A 19,575-nucleotide genomic window follows, 5' to 3' on the forward strand; every position below is an offset into this window, starting at 1 on the left:
CAATCTGGTCTTTGACATTCTGCTTCAGTGGCCCAGAGAGTCTCATTTCATCTAGAGGCTAATAACTTCCTTCCAGGCCTAAGTTTGTAGTTAGAAGAAGTGTTGAAGCACAGCGATATGAGCAGTGGCAGCCAGAGATCTAATCTTGAACTTGTTTCTTTGGAGCAAAGCTAGTCCAATTGCATCTGATTACTTTTGGAATGACAAGGACAATAAATGCTTCTCACATACTCTCTCTCTTCTGGTCTCCTGCGACAGAAGATTCCTACACAACCACAATTTTATTGTTCTCCCCTGCCCTTCCAAATTAAAACACAATTCTATGTTCCGGTCAGAGTGGCCATTTAATGTATCATGAAATAGGAGGGATGTACACAGATCCAGTTTGGGGAAGGAATACTTGATACGGCCTTTAAACAGCAGCCTTGTTTTGTGCTCCTAAGATATACAGCATGGGATCTTTCCTTTGCAAAAAAGGAACGCAAGGATACCAGGATAAACAACCAGACCAAAAATGAAGAGTTCAAAGCTCTATTTCCTAACCAAATGTTACAGCAAGGATATTTGCTCTCCGATGGAGTTACCCTGAAAAAGTGGAATTATTCTGCCTAGCAGAATTAACCCTAATCCACCCATGCCCCTAAGATGGTGGGTAGTCACACATAGGGTTGCTGCCCGTCTTTATAAAAATATGATGGTCCTTTTTGGGGGGGAGAAAAGTGTCCCCTGCCCTGTTTAGACCTCAAACAAGACCTATCCAAGCTCCTCCTCCTCTTCAAACTGCCCGGGCAGAGGGTGGGTCCAGTGCGACGAGGCAAGCGAGAGCCTGAGTGTGAGTTTGTGCAGGCAGAGGGGGCGCTACGAGGAGGGGAGCTGAGAGTGAGAGTTATCGCAATATGAGAGCAGAGGGTGGGGGGGGCTGGGAGGAGAAGTTTGAGAGAGTTTTTGCGTGGGCAGAGGGTGGGTCACAGAGAGCGAGAGAGGTGGGGTTGCAGTGCATTGGCTTGCTGTGGTAAAGGTAAAGGTAAAGGTAAAGGGACCCCTGACCATTAGGTCCAGTCGTGGCCGACTCTGGGGTTGCGGAGCTCATCTCGCTTTCTTGGCCGAGGGAGCTGGCGTACAGCTTCCGGGTCATGTGGTCAGCAGGACTAAGCTGCTTCTGCTGAACCAGAGCAGCGCACGGAAACGCCATTTACCTTCCCGCCGGAGCGGTACCTATTTGTCTACTTGCACTTTGACGTGCTTTTGAACTGCTAGGTTGGCAGGAGCAGGGACCGAGCAACGGGAGCTCACCCCGTCGTGGGGATTCGAACGTTCGACCTTCTGATCAGCAAGCCCAAGAAGCTCTGTGGTTTAACCCACAGCGCCACCCAATAATAATAATAATTTATTATTTATACCCTGCCCATCTGGCTGAGTTTCCCCAGCCCCTCTGGGTGGCTCCCAATCAAGTGTTAAAAACAGTACAGCATTAAATATTAAAAACGTCCCTAAACTTCCCTAAGAGTCTTGGGTTTTGTCCAGGTGGGGACGACGACGGGTGGGTCAGAGAGCAAGAGGGGCGGTTTGCACAGCCCTGGTGGACAGTGGGGAGAAAGAGAGTTTTTGTGCAGAGAGAGGTGGGTGGATCAGGGATGAAGACTCAAATTTTAAAGCAAGCTCCTGCAGATGCTCCATTGCTCCGTATGATCCGTGCTGCCACAAAAGAGAGAGATAAATTACAGCTGTATTGAAAATGTCACCACCAAGAAACATGATGCATGCACAGTTTGGCCTGGTTCACTATGTGGACTTTGTAAGCGTTAGATGTTGCTCTAGGCAAGCATGGGTTTTGTTTCGTTAAGGATCTGGAAACTGAACCAGTACGTGCAACAGAGTCTTTTGTTTTGTTTTGATCCACGCTGGAGCCCACAACTGGTGGATCTGTGCAGAAAGCCAACACAGTTACTGTTATGTACTGAAGTTCTCACCCTGGGCCAGCAGGGGGATACTGTAGATAGTTTTCACTCAGGTCCACATATGCAAATAAGGGATTGAAAGTGATGTTCAGTGATTGGATAGTTACAGAAAATGGTTACTGTTGCATTGTAGTGGAGCTCTATATAAGCAGGCTGGCTGAACCCTTCAGTTCAGTTCTGTTCTGGCCTGTGAATAGACAAGAGCTGTTTGAAGAATCGCTGTGTTGTCTGATATGCTCACCCACAACTTAACAGTTACAGATGGTGAAGAACATCTCATTGAAGGCGGATCTACACTTGTCATTTATAACATTAAAAATGGGTTATTAAAACGTGACACCAGAGGGCGCTGCAGAGCAATGGAAAGCTGCTATTCAGTGTTCCAAACACTATTCAATATGATGTTCTATAAGATCAACACAGATCCAGCCTGATACTACTTTGGCAGTAGTATCGGCACTAGATTTTCTGTTCCTTTATTTCATTTATATCCCAGCTTAGGAGCTCAAGGTGGCACGTGTGGTCCTCTCCCCCTCCTCATTTAACCTCCACAACAGCCCTGTGAGGTAGGTCAGGCTGAGAGGCAGTGTCCCAGTGAACTTCATGGCTGAGTGAGGATTCGAACCCTGGTCTCCCAGGTCCTAGCACAACCCCTCCACTGCACTGTCCCCTATTCTGCCCTTTGCTCTCCCTAGGTTTCAATATACTGAAATATCTTGGGACCATTTGATGTGTCCTCTTGCAGCAAGAATTCGTGGCAGAGCTTGCTGCTGCTGCTGCTGCTGCTGCTGCGGTTGGAAGCAGAACAAACTGTCCCGTCAAGCATCTCAGTCCTCGCTCGCAGTTAGGTATGGCTTCTCATAAAACCTCAGCCAGCAGAAGCCAACGAGTCACTGTCTGATTCAATGCAGACAGTTTACATTAGCTGAATTCCCAGGTGCTCTCAGGAGAATTTCGGCCTTTGAATTCTCAGCATCTTACCCCTCCTACACCCAGTGCTGATTGAGAAGATCGCAATGAACTTGTGTTTCCTAATTACGGTATCTGCCTTCCTGACTGTTTATTCTCCCGCTCCTCTTTACAGACTGCAACATGGACATTTCAGTCGGAGTCGATTTTTCGGAGCGTGTGAGGCCTGTCTCTGCCTTGCCTTTGAAGCAGAGGTTGCAAGTCTATTTGCCCCGCCTCTTTCAGCAAATGGGTTCCGTGATCAATATCAGTTGCGTCGCCGAGTCTCCTGTCAACATCAGGTTTAGGTACCAAGTGTTTTCTGAAAGCGGCCAGGCCTTGTTTGACTCCAACTTTGAAGCCTACAATGATGAGATCGTTCAGAAATTCTTGGCCGTACAAACAACAGTGGACACTTACTTGAATGCAGGCTTCCTGCAGTCCCTTTGGGACAGATCTCTCAGCCTGGCCTCCGCTAGAGTAAAGGTAATAGGGTTTTTTGGGGGGTGGGTCTGCTTTTATGTGTGATGGGCAATGCATCAAAACACCAGCCAATTTCAGTGGACTTTGAGCTGTTCCTTGCTGTGTTCCAGCCATGCCAAATCATCCCCCAACAATTTGTATGCTGCAGGAACAAAAGTGGCTATAAAAATATTATATAAAGGCACGATCCAGTCCTTTGGGCAGCTGCTGGGTGGTACTAGGGCTGCATCCCCATCTCTGAACAGCAACCAAGCCAGGGAGTCCACAGACCACAGCCATCACAATGGCTGCATTGTGATGGTGGAGGTGGTCAAAAATCCAGCAGTCAGATATGCCTGGTATTAAACACTGTGGCAATTCTGGTTTTGATGAGCCACTTTACCCATCGCCATAGCTGTCAACTTACAGATTTGAAAATAAGGGAACAGCAGCCTCGAAAATAAGGGATCAGCAGCCAAAATAAGGGATTTTAGTCAACCGGCTGAAATGCGAAGTTAAAAGGGACCAGATAATTTTGGAGAGCAGCGCCGGTTTTTAGCCCTTCGTTTCCAGAGGTTGCTGCTCAAGACACCAGCTTATGAAACACTGCAATTAAATAACTACAAGCAGCAACCACTTTTCGCGCAAAACGAAGTCCAAGCTACGAAGATGCTGCTGCAGTTCTGTATCTTTACTCTCGTGCTCCATCTGCAGCTCTCAATTCCATCAGGCGGGGCGGGAGGAAGGGGGGGAAATAGCGCCTGAAGTAAACCTGCAGATCAGACCATCTATGCTAGTCTACTACTACAAATCTATGGGAGAAGCGCTTGTGGTCCTACCTCCGCTTTCCCCCTCTATGGTTAGCTCTTGGAACACCTGCCCTCGCCTCCTCCTCCTTTCTCTGAACTGCTTTCTCTATGGTTGCCCTCGCTCTCCTCTCAAGGCTCCCCAGCAATTCATAGGCCAAGCCAGGCTGCCCATCTCATCCGGGTCCTTTGGTAGCGCAGCCACAGTACGGCCTAGCGGAAGCAGCAGCGGCAGCAGGCAGAGGGGAGGCCCCAGGCAGAGAAGCTCAGTTCGGCGGCCGTGAGGAGGATGGCGGCGGAAGGGCCCAAGGCTCCCGCCAGTCCTGGTGGGGAGGGTCTCCTGGGGGCCGAGGCTGGTGAGAAGAGGCCAGAGGGGGGGCGGGCTGGGCAGCCAAGCAACACAGTTGGGAGCCTCCCTCCTCCCTGGCTGGCAGGGAGGGAGGGAGAGGAGCTGCTGCCTTTGAAATCCGGGAAATTTAAGGGACATCATCAATAAGGGACAGCAGCGGGACACGGCACTGGGATAAGGGAGTTTCCCGCCAAATAATGGACGTTGACAGCTATTCCCATCACTCACCACTACCTGCAGGAATCCTGTGGCTCAGTAGTAGAGAGCATCTGTTTTTCATGGAGAAGACCCCACGTTCAATCCCAGACATCTCCAGGTAGAAAGACTCCTTACCTGAATACCTTGAGACCCTCTGTGGACAATACTAAGCTTGACGGACCAGAGATCCGATTCAGTATGAGGCAACTTCTTATATTCCTATAAATGAGACCTCCTTGGCTCCACCTGGGTCAGAGATAGTGGCTTATCACCAGCCTCTATAACATCCTCCCCCCAATTAGTGGTGGTATAATTTGTATTATGTTCTGAGGTAAAAAAAGATTTTTTTAAAAGTTAAAGGTCCCCTGGACGGTTAAGTCCAGTCAAAGGTGACTATGGGTTGTGATGATCTTCTCACTTTCGGGCCAAGGGAGCCGGCCTTTGTCTGCAGACAGCTTTCCGGGTGCTTTGGCCAGCATGACTAAACTGCTTCTGGCGCAACGGGACACCGTGATGAAAACCAGAGTGCATGGAAATGCTGTTTAGCTTCCCACTGTAGTGGCACCTTTTTATCTACTTGCACTGGTGTGCTTTCGGACTGCTAGGTTGGAAGGAGATGGGACAGAGCAATGGGAGCTCACCCCTTTGCAGGGATTCGAACTGCCGACCTTCCGATCGGCAAGCCCAAGAGGTTAGGTGGTTCAGACCACAGCGCCACCTGTGTCCCTTTTCTGGTGTACCGCAGCCTCACATAATGTTTCTTAAACTTGACTTTTCAGCTATACATATTATATCAAACACAATCAACAATAAGGTGTGCAATATGAAAATATTGTAACATACTTCTGAGAACAGATAAAAGTAGGACAACGAACATTAATGTTACAGATCTGTATCAACCATGAAGTCTTTTTTAGATATATCCCAATTGGTCCTTGGGAAAGGTTTATTTAATAAATGTTCTCTTGTCCTGGGAAGAATTTCCCTTTTTCAAAACAATATATCATCCAATTGGCATTCTGGAGAATGGCCTCTCAACAACAACAGCAACAAGAAGAAGATAATAATTTATTCTTTATATGCCGCCCATCTGACTGGGTTAACCCAGTCAAAATGAAACTTCTCAGCTAAAAGTCTTCTTATCAGCCACTAAGGAATCACTTGGACGTCCCCCAAAGAATACTGTTTACATTGTTCATTGTCCTATTTTTATGTGCTTGTCCATTGCAAGTGTATGTTTGTATTGGTGGTTCTTAACTGCTGGTTGTTTTTGATACATAGGAGCCCTCATTGCATATGGCAGTGGTTTTCAACCGGTGTGCTGTGGCACCCTGGAGTGCCTTGAATGATGGTCAGGGGTGCCGCAGGCAAAACTGGCCTCTGCCCCTCTTTCCTTCCCTCCCTTCCTCTGATGCCCGCTCGCGTCTCTGCCTCCCAAAGGCTTGCACAGCTGTTTGTTGCAGCAGCCCTGGCTACAAACTTTGCAGGCGAATGGTGCCTCTGGGGCTGGCCAGGGAGTGCTGGTTGCCAGGAGCTGAGGCAGACTTGAAGTAAGCAAGCAGGCAAGAGAGCCCAGCATGTCAGTCTGCCAGTCTGTTGGGAATGGACAGACAAGTCCCAGGCCCCTGTGGGGCAGTGTGAGGAGGCACCTGTTATGTGCCAGCGTGGTCACTCAAGAGCGAACAGGCAAGACTCCCACCGGTCTTTTCTAGGCTTTATTATCTGTACAAAAACATTTACAGTGCAGAGCGTCTCAAGTCCATGTCTGCTCAGTCGCTAGCAGAATCTGGGAGTGGGCGGTCCTTAAACTTCCCCCAGCATAAGAGTCTTTTAACCCCCATCCTTCTCTTCTCCTCTCTGCGCATAAACGGACTGCTCAAAGAGGGTGTTGGCAAAGGGGGACTTGCCTCTCCCCCGCTTTGCTCAGGCTCGGTGTTGTGGCTCTCTCTAGCATCTTCCAATCCCTGAATCCCTTCCCCACTGAAGGCAGGGCTCCCCTCCTCGCCAGAGGAAGAGCTGCTTCGCACGATCTTCGGAGGCTCCCTGTAACCCAACTGCCCTTCCACCTCTCGCCTCTGAGCTGATGGCAGTTCCCTGACAGCACCTCTCTTTGGGGCAGGGGGGCAGCTGAGAGGCCACAGGCTGCTGCAGCAGGTGCCTGGAGGACTCCCAAGGAGAAGGGAAAGGAGAGGAGGCTGTGGGAACACTTCACAAGAGAGGGTGTTCGAAAAAGGGTGAGAGGCTGCCAGCTCTGCAGGCAAGGGGTGATGTAACTGGGCTCCTGAGCCCCACAGGGGTGCCGCAGAAAGAATGCAGTTGGTCAAGGGAGCCGCAGACTCAAAAAGGTTGAAAACCTCTGGCATGTGGTAATGGCCACATCCCTTTTGCCATTCTCATTGCTATCGTTTCATCACAGGTTCTCTTAGTTTTTTCTGATGGGCCAGATGACAGCATAGAAGTGCTCAAAACAACAGCAGATGGTCTTCGCAGGAAAGGTACATAGTTGCTAGAAAACGTTTCCGCGTGGTGGTACCCGAGACATTGTGCTCATAAGCAGAGCCAGGAGCAGAAGAAAGGATGCATTGATGCTTTTGAGCCTGCCTTGCTTATTCCTCCTGCCCTTTATCTTCTGATAACCAAAATGTGCGACATTTTCATCCATATGGGAGGCATTCCGTAAAGGCTGACCGTCTTGCACAGACGGTCAGGACACAAACAGAACTTCCTGTGATAGTTTTATGCTGACACTAACATTTCAAAAACACTACACTGTTGATGCCTGAACATTGTCCAGCTGGGTTGTCCAAAATTAAGAGAGAGCTAATATGTTCCCCGAGACTTTGGAGTTCGGAAAATTCGGTTACGAATTATCTGGAATCCTCAAAGCATGTTGACGTGGCTTCAGCTTAAGGGATCAGATGCAGTGGGGGTGTACACATTTGGGTCCTGTTGGAACGAATTCACGACAGACGAGTGGCAGGTGTCATATGAGGCGTCTGCACTTCTTCAAAAAGAAAAAAGAAGAAATCAATCATCTGTCTTAAAAGTTTCCAAAATAAGGAGAATGAAGGCAGCTGCTGTAGAATAGGTGTCAGAGATAGGTGTCAGGTTCTAACAGAGATCGTATCCCTGGAGAAAGTTTTTCGCTCGAAATACGCTGGAAATAAAGAGTGTCATCTTTTCTTATACAGCTGTGTTTCATTTTAAATAATAATAATAAAAATACACCTACCATCTGTTAAGCACAGAGCTGATTCTGGCAGTCCCCTTTCCTCCCAGAAGAAAGCTCAAAAATGAAATTTCACTTCTTCTTTGAATTCAGCTCAAGCATGAAGAAATTGATGTGGCCAGCCCAATTCCTGAGAAAAATAACCACACAGGAACACATACTGTAGGATCCATCCTGATTTTACTGATTTCAGACTTGTTTGGCCCAATTTGATGAAAGCCGTCCATAGATTGATGTGTTAAATGAATTCTCTACAGTCGTTTTGCTTAAAGGGGAATGAAATCAAGTGGGGCTTTCAAAATTAAATCTTATTATGTAACGCAATAAAACCTGCAAAAATATGAATAAAACATATGGCTGAATATTATCATTAAAGTTTGTGTTCCAATGAGGAATGAATAAAAGCCAGCTTTCTACAAATTTACCCATTAAGCGAAAAGCACACTTTTCCATATTATACCAACTGAGCAGAGATTGTGAGTTCTGTGATGTAGTGCAGGTAGCAGCAAACTTCCCAGTTCTATTATGTATTTTGTGGTTTTATATCTTGATTTTATTCTGTGAACCACCCTGAGACCCACAAGTATAGGGCTGTGTATAAATTCAATCAATCAATCAATCAATCAATCAATCAATCAATCAATCACCTCCCAGAATGTGAATGTTTAAACATCCAAGACAAGCTGTTTAGGGATATTTAACTCTGCCTTTTCTTTTTAAAACTTCTTCCCATTTTTTTTAAAGAAATCCAAAATATGAATTTTTACACTTCCACTTTAGAAAATCCAACAATTGGTTTTAACACCATTTCCTTTTCAGGGTTGAATGCACTTTTAACGATAGGCCTGGGAAACTTTCAGGAATTCCATGAACTGCAGGAAATAGAGTTTGGTAGAGGATTTGAATATATGGAACCTTTGCTCATCGGAAACCCAGAACTCCCCAGCAGGTTATGGCGAGCGCTTGTAAGTTTCTTCCGGGAAGGAGGAGGTAAAGGGATAGGACACTCTCCTTGGTTCTCAGTGGTGCCGATGGTAGCAATGACTGGCATCCATTATTTTGCAGGATACTGTCACTGAACGAGAATGCTGCAATGTTTGCTGCAAATGTTTTGGGGAAGATGGAATTCGGGGTGCGCCAGGAACTTCTGGAATAAAGGTAAAATGAGAGAAGAGAAGGAGCGTATGAGTGTACCGCAAGTGGGCATGAAGTGTGGTTTGTTTATTTTTTTATTAGATTAGCCATTCATCAATAGATCTTAGGGTGATTCACAAGATAAAAATTGAGAAATGGCACTGCCACGCTCAATATCACTTGTAGGAGAGCAGCCAGATGCAACACTGATTTCTTTCCTCTGCCAGCCTGTGAACAGTGATAACATCCTAATACAGAGTCAGGAGGCACCAGGATTCAGTCCAACATCTTGGTTTAAATAAATATAAATATATTATGATGATGGAATAGGATGTCCCAATTTTCATCGGAGAAATGTTGGAGGGTATGTTATGGATCTCATCAGACTTCCTCTTTCAAGATTTCCTATTGAAGTTAAGACCCATAAGGTGACCTGCAGACCCATAAAGAGTCAACAACTTAAAAGAAATGAAAAGGATATTAAGGTATCACTGTGAGCTCACAATTCTCAGTGTGGTTTAACAGTTATCCCTCTTCACAGGGAGTTCTGTGAGGGAATAGGGGCCTCCTAATAATTCTCAGTACCCTTAACAAACTACAGCTACCAGAATGCTTTTGGGAGAAGGCATGGCTTTTTAGTTTTTATTATTATGCTTTAATAATAATAATAATAATAATAATAATAATAATAGTAATAATTTATTATTTATACCCCACCACTCTGGGTGGCTCCCAGCAGAATAATAATAATAATAATAATAATAATAATAATAATAATAACAGTGATAAAACTTCAAACATTTTAAACTTCAGATGTGCTGGAAGTCACCCAGAGTGGCTGGGGAAACCAAGCCAGATGGGCAGGATATAAATAATAAAATAACAATAGAAGAAGAAGAAGAAGAAGAAGTGCTTTAAATGTATGGTGAGAATGTGGCATTTACAGGAATGAACTGATTGGAAAAATATAAAAAAATTAAAAATTATCCAGTAGCACCTTAGAGACCAACTAAGTTTGTTCTTAGTATGAGCTTTCATGTGCACGCACACTTCTTCAGATAAGGTGCTACTGGACAATTTTTTAATTTTTTAAAATATATTTCTACTGCGTCAGACCAACACGGCCACCTGCCTGATTGGAAAAAGTAAGGGACAAACACGAAACGGATCCAAGTGAGTTTTCTGTGGTTTCTACACTTACTTCCATAAAGTCTGAATGCTTCGGACAAAAATTTATTAAATCTTTCAAACCTCAAGCGTGCAATAAGAATCCAACCTCCAGCTTCTTTGGTCATGAATCTTCTGTCAGTCCGTGGATCCCACGGTTGTTCGGCTGTCAGTTTTCCTTGTTAACTTTTACCACTTGAATGGCTGAAAGATGATTCACTAATTATTTTTGCAGGGGTCTGTGGCGAACTCCCCTGCATTTCAAAGAGATGATTCAAAGAGAGTAAGGAAGGATGGATTACCACACACACTGAGCTGAGCTGAAAACATATAGCAATTTGATTGTTTAGTAACGTTTAATAAACTTCAAAAAAAGTGGTGTACAGGAGGCAAGATACCCTTGACTCATATCCTCCAACATTTCTCTGTTGATAATAGGGATGTCCTATTCCATAATAATTTTTTTTTACTATTTATACCCCACCCATCTGACTGGGTTGCCCCAATTACTCTGGGAGGCTTCTAACATATATAAAAACATGGTAACACATTAAACATCAAAAATCTTCCCTATACAGGGCAGCCTTCAGATGGCTCGGTGGTCGCATAACTCCATACCCTCCAACATTTCTCCGATGAAAATAGGGACGGCCTAAGGAAAAGTGGGACATTGCAGGATCAAATCAGAAACCGGGATGGCTTCTGAAATTCAGGACTGTCCCTGGAAAATAGGGACGCTTGGAGGGTCTGTTGACCTACTGCTGACACAAATGCTAAAAAAGGAAACCCAAATATTATATAAGTAGGGAGCAAGAGTAGTATATGGCTTAGTTGAATTATGCATTTCAAGCAGTATTGCAACACCATTTACCCTCACAGAACTGCAGTTCCTAGGAAGGTGCAATGGTCATCCCACTTCCCAGGGAATTCTGGGAAGGGTAGTTCTGTGCCCACAACACTTCTCCAATGAAAATAGGGACGTCCTAAATAATAATGATGATGATGATGATGATTACACCCTACCCATCTGACTGGGTTGCCCCAGCTAGTCTGGCTGGCTTCCAACATACCGTATTTTTCGCTCCATAGGACGCACTTTTTCCCCTCCAAAAATGAAGGGGAAATGTGTGTGCGTCCTATGGAGCGAATGCAGGCTTTCGCTGAAGCCTGGAGAGCGAGAGGCATCGGTGGGCACCGACCCCTCTCGCTCTCCAGGCTTCAGGAAGCTATCCGCAAGCCTTGCAAGCCTGGTGGGAGTTCCCGCGGGCTCACAAGGCTTGCAGGCAGCAGCCTGCAGCCCCGGCGAGTGTCCGCAAGCCTTGCGCGCCCGGCAGGAAGTCCCGCCGAGCGCGCGAGGCTTGGGGCAGCAGCCTGTCGCCCGAAGCACGGGTAGCCCTCCGGAGGGCTCCCCGTGCTTCGGGCGAGTGTCTGCAAGCCTAGCGCACCCGGCAGGAGGTCCCGCCGAGCGCGCGAGGCTTCGGGCCAGTGTCTGCAAGCCTTGCGCGCCCGGCAGGAGGTCCCGCCGAGCGCGCGAGGCTTCGGGTGGCAGCTTGTCGCCCGAAGCACGGGGAGCCCTCCGGAGGGCTCCCCGTGCTTCGGGCCAGTGTCTGCAAGCCTTGCGCGCCCGGCAGGAGGTCCCGCCGAGCGCGCGAGGCTTGGGGCGGCAGCCTGTCGCCCGAAGCACGGGGAGCCCTCCGGAGGGCTCCCCGTGCTTTGGGCCAGTGTCTGCAAGCCTTGCGCGCCCGGCAGGAGGTCCCGCCGAGCGCGCGAGGCTTGGGGCGGCAGCCTGTCGCCCGAAGCACGGGGAGCCCTCCGGAGGGCTCCCCGTGCTTTAGGCGAGTGTCTGCAAGCCTCGCGCGCCGGGTGGGAGGTCCCGCCGAGCGCGCGAGGCTTGGGGCGGTAGCCTGCAGCCCGAAGCAAGCGAGGCTTGGGGCGGCAGCCGCGGCGGGGGGGGGAAATAATTTTTTTTATTCATTTCCCCCCCCAAAAAACGAGGTGCGTCCTATGGGCCGGTGCGCCCTATAGAACAAAAAATACGGTATATAAAAACACAATAAAACATTGAACATTTAAAAAAATTCCCTATACAGGGCTGCCTTCAGATGTCTTCTATAGTTACTGGTCTGGCCCACTATTGTTTTGATTGGCCAACAGATTTAGAAAAGAGGAGAGAGAACAGTTTCCTCTGCTTGCAGCATCCAATAACAACAATAATAATAATAATAATAATAATAATAATAATTTATACCCCGCCCATCTGGTTGGGTTCCCCCAGCCACTCTGGGCGGCTCCCAACAGAATATTAAAAACACAAGAAAACATCAAACATTTAAATTTTCCCTAAACAGGGCAGATATCTTCTAAAGGTTCTATAGTTCCTTATCTCCTTGACTTGGGGAACAGATAACTCCATACCCGCCAACATTTCTCCCATGAAATTAGGGACGTCCTAAGGAAAAGCGGGACATTCTGGGATCAAATCAGAAACTGGAACGGCATCTGTAAATCTGGGACTGTCCCTGAAAAACAGCCGTTCCCAGAATTCTTTGGAGGAAGTCCTGACTGTTTAAAGTGGTATGTTACTGCTTTAAGTGTACAGTGCAGATGGGCCCAGATAGCAAATGATGTGAGCTGTATACTCTTGTCTGTAAAACACAGACCTAAGAGTGGAGTCCAATCCCTATGGATGATGAACTAAACTCCTGACATTCCCCTTAAAGAAGCCCCTGGAGGAGAGGGTGGTTGCAAGCAGCTGACTTCTTGCTTAATTCCCTAAAATTTTCCCCTTCCTGATACCCAAGTGTCAGTGAGGACAGCTTTCCTAGGATGAAGAACCTGTGTTTGAGGATCTGGTAAAATGCTTTCAGCTGGCACCAATGGCGGGGTGAGGACTGCTAAAAAGCTTTCCCTTTGGCAGACACAGCTACCTGTACTTGTTTAATCTTAGTTTTTAACGATGCTGATTTTACATAGCTTTGTTTTTAAAAGGGTTTTCTGAGTTTCAGCCATGTTTAATCTACAGTTTTATTTGTTCCCCGCTTGGAGAGCGTTTTGATGAAGTGGTTTGTAGATTTTTCCAAATGAAGAAACCAAAGAAGTCCGCAACATAGGAAAATAGTATATTCTCTGCAAGTAAAAATAAAAAAGTAAAGGAACCCTGGACGGTTAAGTCCAGTCAAAGGTGACTCTGGGGTTGCGGTGCTCATCTCGCTTTCAGGCCAAGGGAACCGCCGTTTGTCCGCAGACAGCTTCCGGGGCATGTGGCCAGCATGACTAAGCTGCTTCTGGCGAACCAGAGCAGTGCACGGAAAATAATAAAGAATAAAAAAAGGTCACCTCAGGTCTTTGAAATAAGTGCAAAGAAGCTCTGTTATTTGTAAGAAGCAGCATTTTTGAATTAAATGTGACTCACTCTCTCTGAACTGCTGTTTTTCAGGGAAGTGAGGGCTATCGAGGGCACCCTGGTCATCCGGGTGAGGAAGGAGGACCGGTAAGTAAACATATAGTTCTTTGGGACAGAAGCAATGCCCTGCTCACTTACATGAGAGCGGCCTGGTTCTGTTCCTGGGAATCTGCATAAAGTACGACTTTTAAAAGCATTCCAAAAACAGAAGATTTATTTATTTATTCATCCATCAGCCCATATAAAAATTTATAGCCCACCCTGCTGTCTCGAGGGAGTGGGACCTCCAGGCTAGCTTTCTCATACACACAAATAACAATCTCAGTTCTCATAGTCCTGCTCGACTTGAGGACAAAATGAGACCAGTCATGCCTAAGACGAGAAAAGAGGAGGGTGCCAGTAGAGGTAAAAAGGCAAAAGTAAAGGACCCCTGGACGGTTAAGTCCAGTCAAAGGTGATTTGGGGGTTGCAGCGCTCATCTCACTTTTCAGGCTGAGGGAGCCGGCGTTGGTCCGCAGACAGCTTTCTGGGTCATGTGGCCAGCAGGACTAAACCGCTTCTGGCGCAGTGGGACACTGTCATGGAAGCCAGAGCACACGGAAATGCCATTTACATTCCTGCCACAGCGGCACCTATTTATCTACTTGCGCCGGTGTGCTTTGGAACTGCTAGGTTGGTAGAAGCCCTAAACCAGTGGTGTCCAAACTTTTGAGGGCCCGATTTGATGAAGTGAAAGGCTGACCAAAGTTGTTGAGGGTTTTTTTAGGATTTTACCCCAGGAAATAAACTGCCACGGGCTGGATTAAACTGACCGGTGGGCCGGATTAGGCCCCCCCCATAACGGACTTTGAACATGCCTGCCCTTAACAGTCCATAGAGAGCTGTGGGCTCAGTGGCATTAGATTGCTGATTGGCTATTGTGGGAGGAAGAAGCTGCTGCTGCTCCTCCTTCTCCTCCTACATTACTACTACTGCTGCTGCTGCTATTTAGGGACGGAGGAGAAATATAAATATAATATAAATATAAATAATAAATTATTATTATTATTAAATTTGATTCAGTACACATTTAAAGCTGAACACTTTCCAAAATATGAGCTGAAACCCAGCTATCCTTTGAAATGTATACGTTTCTGAATTTTGCAACGCAGTTCTCCAATCTTTACAGAAATTCATACAGCCAGGAAAACCATGCATGAAAGTTAATGTGCTGAAAATAACGTGCATAAATGTGTTACATTAGGAAACTTGGTTGCTGAAATGTGCACATTCATCACAACTGCGTATAAAAATGTGTTTGGCAAGATAGATTCCGTGGGGATTTCCCCCCCAAAAAATATGAAATGTGTGAAGAATTGCGCTTACCATTGGAAAAACAAGAAACTGAGAATACAGAATTTGACAGGTCCTTCCATATCTATTATTATTAGTAGTAGTAGTAGCAGTGAAACAAGGATCTACAACAAAATGTTGCAGAGTGAAGTTTGAATGTTCAAGGGGCCAAACCACCAGACCTTCCCTTCCCTTGAAACTCAATTCCATGGGTACCACCCCCTGGTTTTTCCATTTTCCCCATGCTTCTCAGCTGCCGGGCAGTATCCCATGACCCACTAAGCATATACAGTCCTCTTTGGGCTGCTTTGCTTATACACGGTGTGACCGGAAAGTTCAATGAATGGTCCCAGAAATCGGACAGTGAGAAATATTCAAACATACAATTGGCACCGGAAACCTATGAAATGCTCACAATTGTGTATGGAGATGAAGCTGTAACTCAAAAGACAGTGTATGATTGGTTTAAGTGTTTCTGTGAAGGGCGGCAAACCATTGACGATGACCCTCAGTCTGGCAGATCATCGATGAGTAGAACGGTGGCAAATGCCAACACAATTATTGAGTTATTGATGCGGTATCGGCGTTCGTCTGTCCGAATGATCGCAGAAGAATCGCATATTCCGCGTGAAATCATTACTGGGGTTACTGAGGTATCCCACCCTCCATATTCTCCCCATCTGGCCTCAATGGATTTCTTTCTTTTTCCAAAACTGAAATCTGCACTGAAAGGGCACAGATTTTCCAACATTTCACACGTCCAAGCTGCTGTGACAAGGGAACTGAAAGAGGTCTTCTCCAGAAGTTTCCAACAGTTCTATGAACGTTATCAAGGGTGCATTGTGTCAGGAGTTCAGCAGGAATTCTAACACATTGTATCAGAAGGCCTGTAAAGTATATATGTTCGAATATTTCTCGCTGTCCGATTTCTGTGACGACTCACCGAACTTTCCAGTCACACCTTGTATATTTTTTAACTTCTGCAAACTTTGGAGATCCCTTGTGCTTGCTGACACCTCCCTCTTGTGCATCGGTGCTGCTGCTTTGGCTGCATCAAGAACGCAGAATCAGTTCAGTATTCACAGAGAGAGCAAATGGTTTGTGTTATGGTAAGACCTCACACTGTGACCCGATGGCTTTTAATTTATTATCGTTAAGGCTGACACCCCCCATACTCAGTAAAAGCCGGCCACAGCTATGTGGCAAGTGGGCGGGCCAGCAGATATCAGACACTCTGGTCACAGGTCCTCCAGAGACAGTCAGCCTTATGCACTGGTTCATGTGGAAAGTGTGGCTTTTACCAATCTTTCTTTCTTCATTAGGGAGATCGTGGTCTAATGGGTATCGCTGGCAAACGAGGAGAAAGAGGCTGCGCTGGTTCAAGAGGCCTAAAGGCAAGTGAATGGTTTTGAAGTATATTTTTCCTCAGGGTGCATCCAGATCACTATCCTTGCCACAATTTATTTCTTTTTCTCTTCTTTTGTCCATCTGTGTCTTGCTGTGGATTTTCGTGCAGCTCCATCATATATCTTTGAGAATTTGGGGCTCACATTCCTCCCCTACAGGAATGCAGAATATGTGCCTTTCCACCTCTAAAGCCACTCATTTATCTGGATGAATCCATTTCTGTGGATAAATCCCTTAGACTCGGGTGTGTGCACACCTCAGAAGTCTGGTACGAAAATAAACAGGGTTCCTGAATCTGTTTTGGGAAGTGATGGATTGCCTTTCTTTTTGGTTCTGCTAGAAAATGATTGCTGGACAAAACATTGCCAGGATGCACATTTGGAGCGAATTAATGTTAGGGATGCACTTGGTTCTTGCATCACAAGCATCAGTACAGTGGCATACAATTTGCTGGTTCATCTCATGAATCTTGTTTTTGAATATTCTGGTTTCTAGTATTATTAGTTGGGGGGGGACGACGACACCTTTATACTTGGATTCTGCCGAGAATTTATGCGTTCTTTCTGGTAGCTCACTTGCAGCGTGTCTCTTTTGCATTTCAGGGACCAAGAGGATACCGAGGAAATAAGGTATGTATGCTTTTAAAATTATCTTCAGATAGTGCTCATCGGTGTTTCACTTTGGCCTCTTTCCCATAAGTACTTACAAAAGCCTCACATGCGAAGTGGGGTTTTGTATAACAACAAGTAGTTTAGAAGGATCTCTGGGATCTCGTCAAGCAAACTGAGGAAGCCTCAGCTGTTTTTGGAGAAGGGAGTGGCAGGGCTGCCTCTGACCATAAACGTCCAAGGTGCCTGAGGCCAGTCTTGCTCATGCCTATGTTTCCTATAATGTCTTCAGAGCGAAACAGCACAGTTTGACTTCCTGGAGTGACTCCAGAGCTCTGCAACATCTTCTGTCCTATTGCTCCGAAGACTTTCTAGCAAGTGTAGTCATTGATAGAGGGAGCGTGCTGGGCCTAGAGGGGCTGTAATGTGTTTGTAGTAAGAGGTGGATGGAGCAGCCAAGAGAGACAGCAGGCCAGAGATCTGAGCATCCTATTGCATGGTAGCACACCTTGTTTGGGGATATGGCTTGAATAATAAAAAAGATAGATGTGAGCTCTAGCTGTTTAGGACTCCTACTTCCATGAGCCCCAGATAATATGACCATCCCAAGAGTCAAGGATGATGTACGTCGTAGTACAAAATATCTGGAGGGTACAAGGTTGGGGAAGGTTGTTAGATACTATTAAATACTGTTTGCCGTCAGTTTTACAGGTGGCCTGAGATGGTTTTGGGAACACTATACCAAATGAGCAATGGGTACATTGTATACCCACCTATGGATCACTCTCTTTGTTTTACATATTTTATTTTTGATTTTTTAAATCTTCACCCGAGGATTGCAAGGCAGTTTACAGTGTAAAAACAGAAATGTGCATAACATAACAATAACAAAAGAAACAATAACCCCCTACTGTTTATTGCAGCAGAAATGTCTCAGAAATTTTATTTACAGGGGTAAATAATGGTGAGCATGTTTTCAAATGGTTTCAACAGGGTGAAAATGGTGACAGCGGACTTGACGGGATCGATGGACAAGAGGTAACATTTGACAGACCATTTGATGGTGGATTTTTTGGGGGGTACAGTCTGCTTTCCTGGATGGTTCAAAGAAGTGTACCGCTTTTAAAAGGACTGCAAAAGTCAAACAATCATCAAGTTACAAGTCAATAATACTGAAATCTTGTGGATGTTTCAAAATGGTTTAAAGAGGACAGCAGACCCATAAACATTCCCCAGATGTATTCGTAAACAGGCTTGTCTTTGCAGGGCTTTAAAAAAAAGGAATTTTTACTGTGGGACAGGGGAACAAACTCCAAAGGGCACTTTAACATCACGTGAAAGGGTATTTAAATAACTATGCACACATTTGTTTAAATAAATGTCATGAAACATTATTTTAATAGTAAACAACTGCCGTTTCAAGAAATTTGGCATTTGAAATTTAACCACAAATGTCCAGAACTGCAGAAGATTTATCCGCAGACATACTTCAGAATCTCACTCTGGAACAGGCTAATGATGTCTCCTTCCTCTGTTTGAATGGAAGTTGACAACAGCAGACTGGGAATTATAATAGGTTGCATCAAACCCATCCAGACCTATGTTTAGTTACCCATCAACTCTGTGTTACCATACCTGTCTGTGCTTCGTCCAGTAGAAGATTTTTGCACCATGCCAGAAGTGATAGGCAACAACTGGCAAAGAGGCACAGACACAGAAAAACCTAATTCACTCCAGTGTGGGAGATGGGGCAGTTCAGAAAATTACTTGCTGCTGTTCACACACTTCAACCGATATGATACGATATGATAATCTTTATTGTCATTGTCCCATACAGAACGACGAAATTGAAAAATCTACATAAGACATTCAAAACCCAACAAGCCTGCTATCCCTGCTATCCCTGCTATCCCAACCTGCTTAGCCCCCTAAAAACTCTGATACCCCATTTTTAAATACAATATACCCCCATACAGACTCCTTACAGTGCGTTTAAAACCAAAATCGCATTTGAATAGAACTGTTTCTCAGGCAGCTAGTCCTAGTCTTTATAACCCTGTACCTTCTTCCTGAAGGCAGAAGCTGAAAGAGATCATTTCCGGGGTGCGTACTATCCTGTGCTATCTCTGCCGCTTTCTTATGGCACCTGGAAGCATAGATTTGATCCAAGGTGGGAAGAATGCACCCAATTATTCTCTCCGCAGTCTTTACAACCCTGGACAGCATTGCTTTCCCCCTGACCGTGCAGCTCCCAAACCACACACACAGACCATAAGTTAATACACTCTCAACAGTACAATGGTAAAATGCCATCAACAGGTCCTTTGAGAGATTGTTTTTCTGGAGGATTCTTCGGTATTAAGGTATTTTGCTGCAGCTTGCTGAAATCCGTTCTGTATGTCTGTCAACATTTGGCATTATGCACCTCGCCGGAACACCAGTTTCTGTGTAGCTTTATCAGCAAGCGTGCCCTGAATTCCAGATTCCCTTGAAGTATCAGGTTTGATTAAGCCATAGGTTCAAGGGTTTGCTTATAACGGGACAGCAACTCCTAAATGACAGTCTGAAATATAC

General features: G+C 45.8%; 1 protein-coding gene across 2 annotated transcripts in view; it reads left to right on the top strand.

Annotated features, from left to right (window-relative positions):
• Positions 1-19,575, top strand: part of LOC308459336 (collagen alpha-4(VI) chain-like) — a 97,368-nt gene that overhangs the window by 34,138 nt on the left and 43,655 nt on the right. For both annotated transcript variants that reach the window (XM_080974527.1, XM_080974526.1), the window contains 8 exons: positions 3,043-3,392; positions 7,138-7,216; positions 8,770-8,915; positions 9,016-9,108; positions 13,688-13,741; positions 16,309-16,380; positions 16,996-17,022; positions 17,995-18,039. In XM_080974527.1, coding sequence (XP_080830653.1) covers positions 3,043-3,392; positions 7,138-7,216; positions 8,770-8,915; positions 9,016-9,108; positions 13,688-13,741; positions 16,309-16,380; positions 16,996-17,022; positions 17,995-18,039 — 866 coding nt within the window. The remainder of the gene's footprint in view (positions 1-3,042; positions 3,393-7,137; positions 7,217-8,769; positions 8,916-9,015; positions 9,109-13,687; positions 13,742-16,308; positions 16,381-16,995; positions 17,023-17,994; positions 18,040-19,575) is intronic.

Source organism: Podarcis pityusensis (genome assembly GCF_964106645.2).
Source record: "Podarcis pityusensis genome assembly, chromosome: 12".
In the NCBI taxonomy this organism is placed as follows: Eukaryota; Metazoa; Chordata; class Lepidosauria; order Squamata; family Lacertidae; genus Podarcis; species Podarcis pityusensis.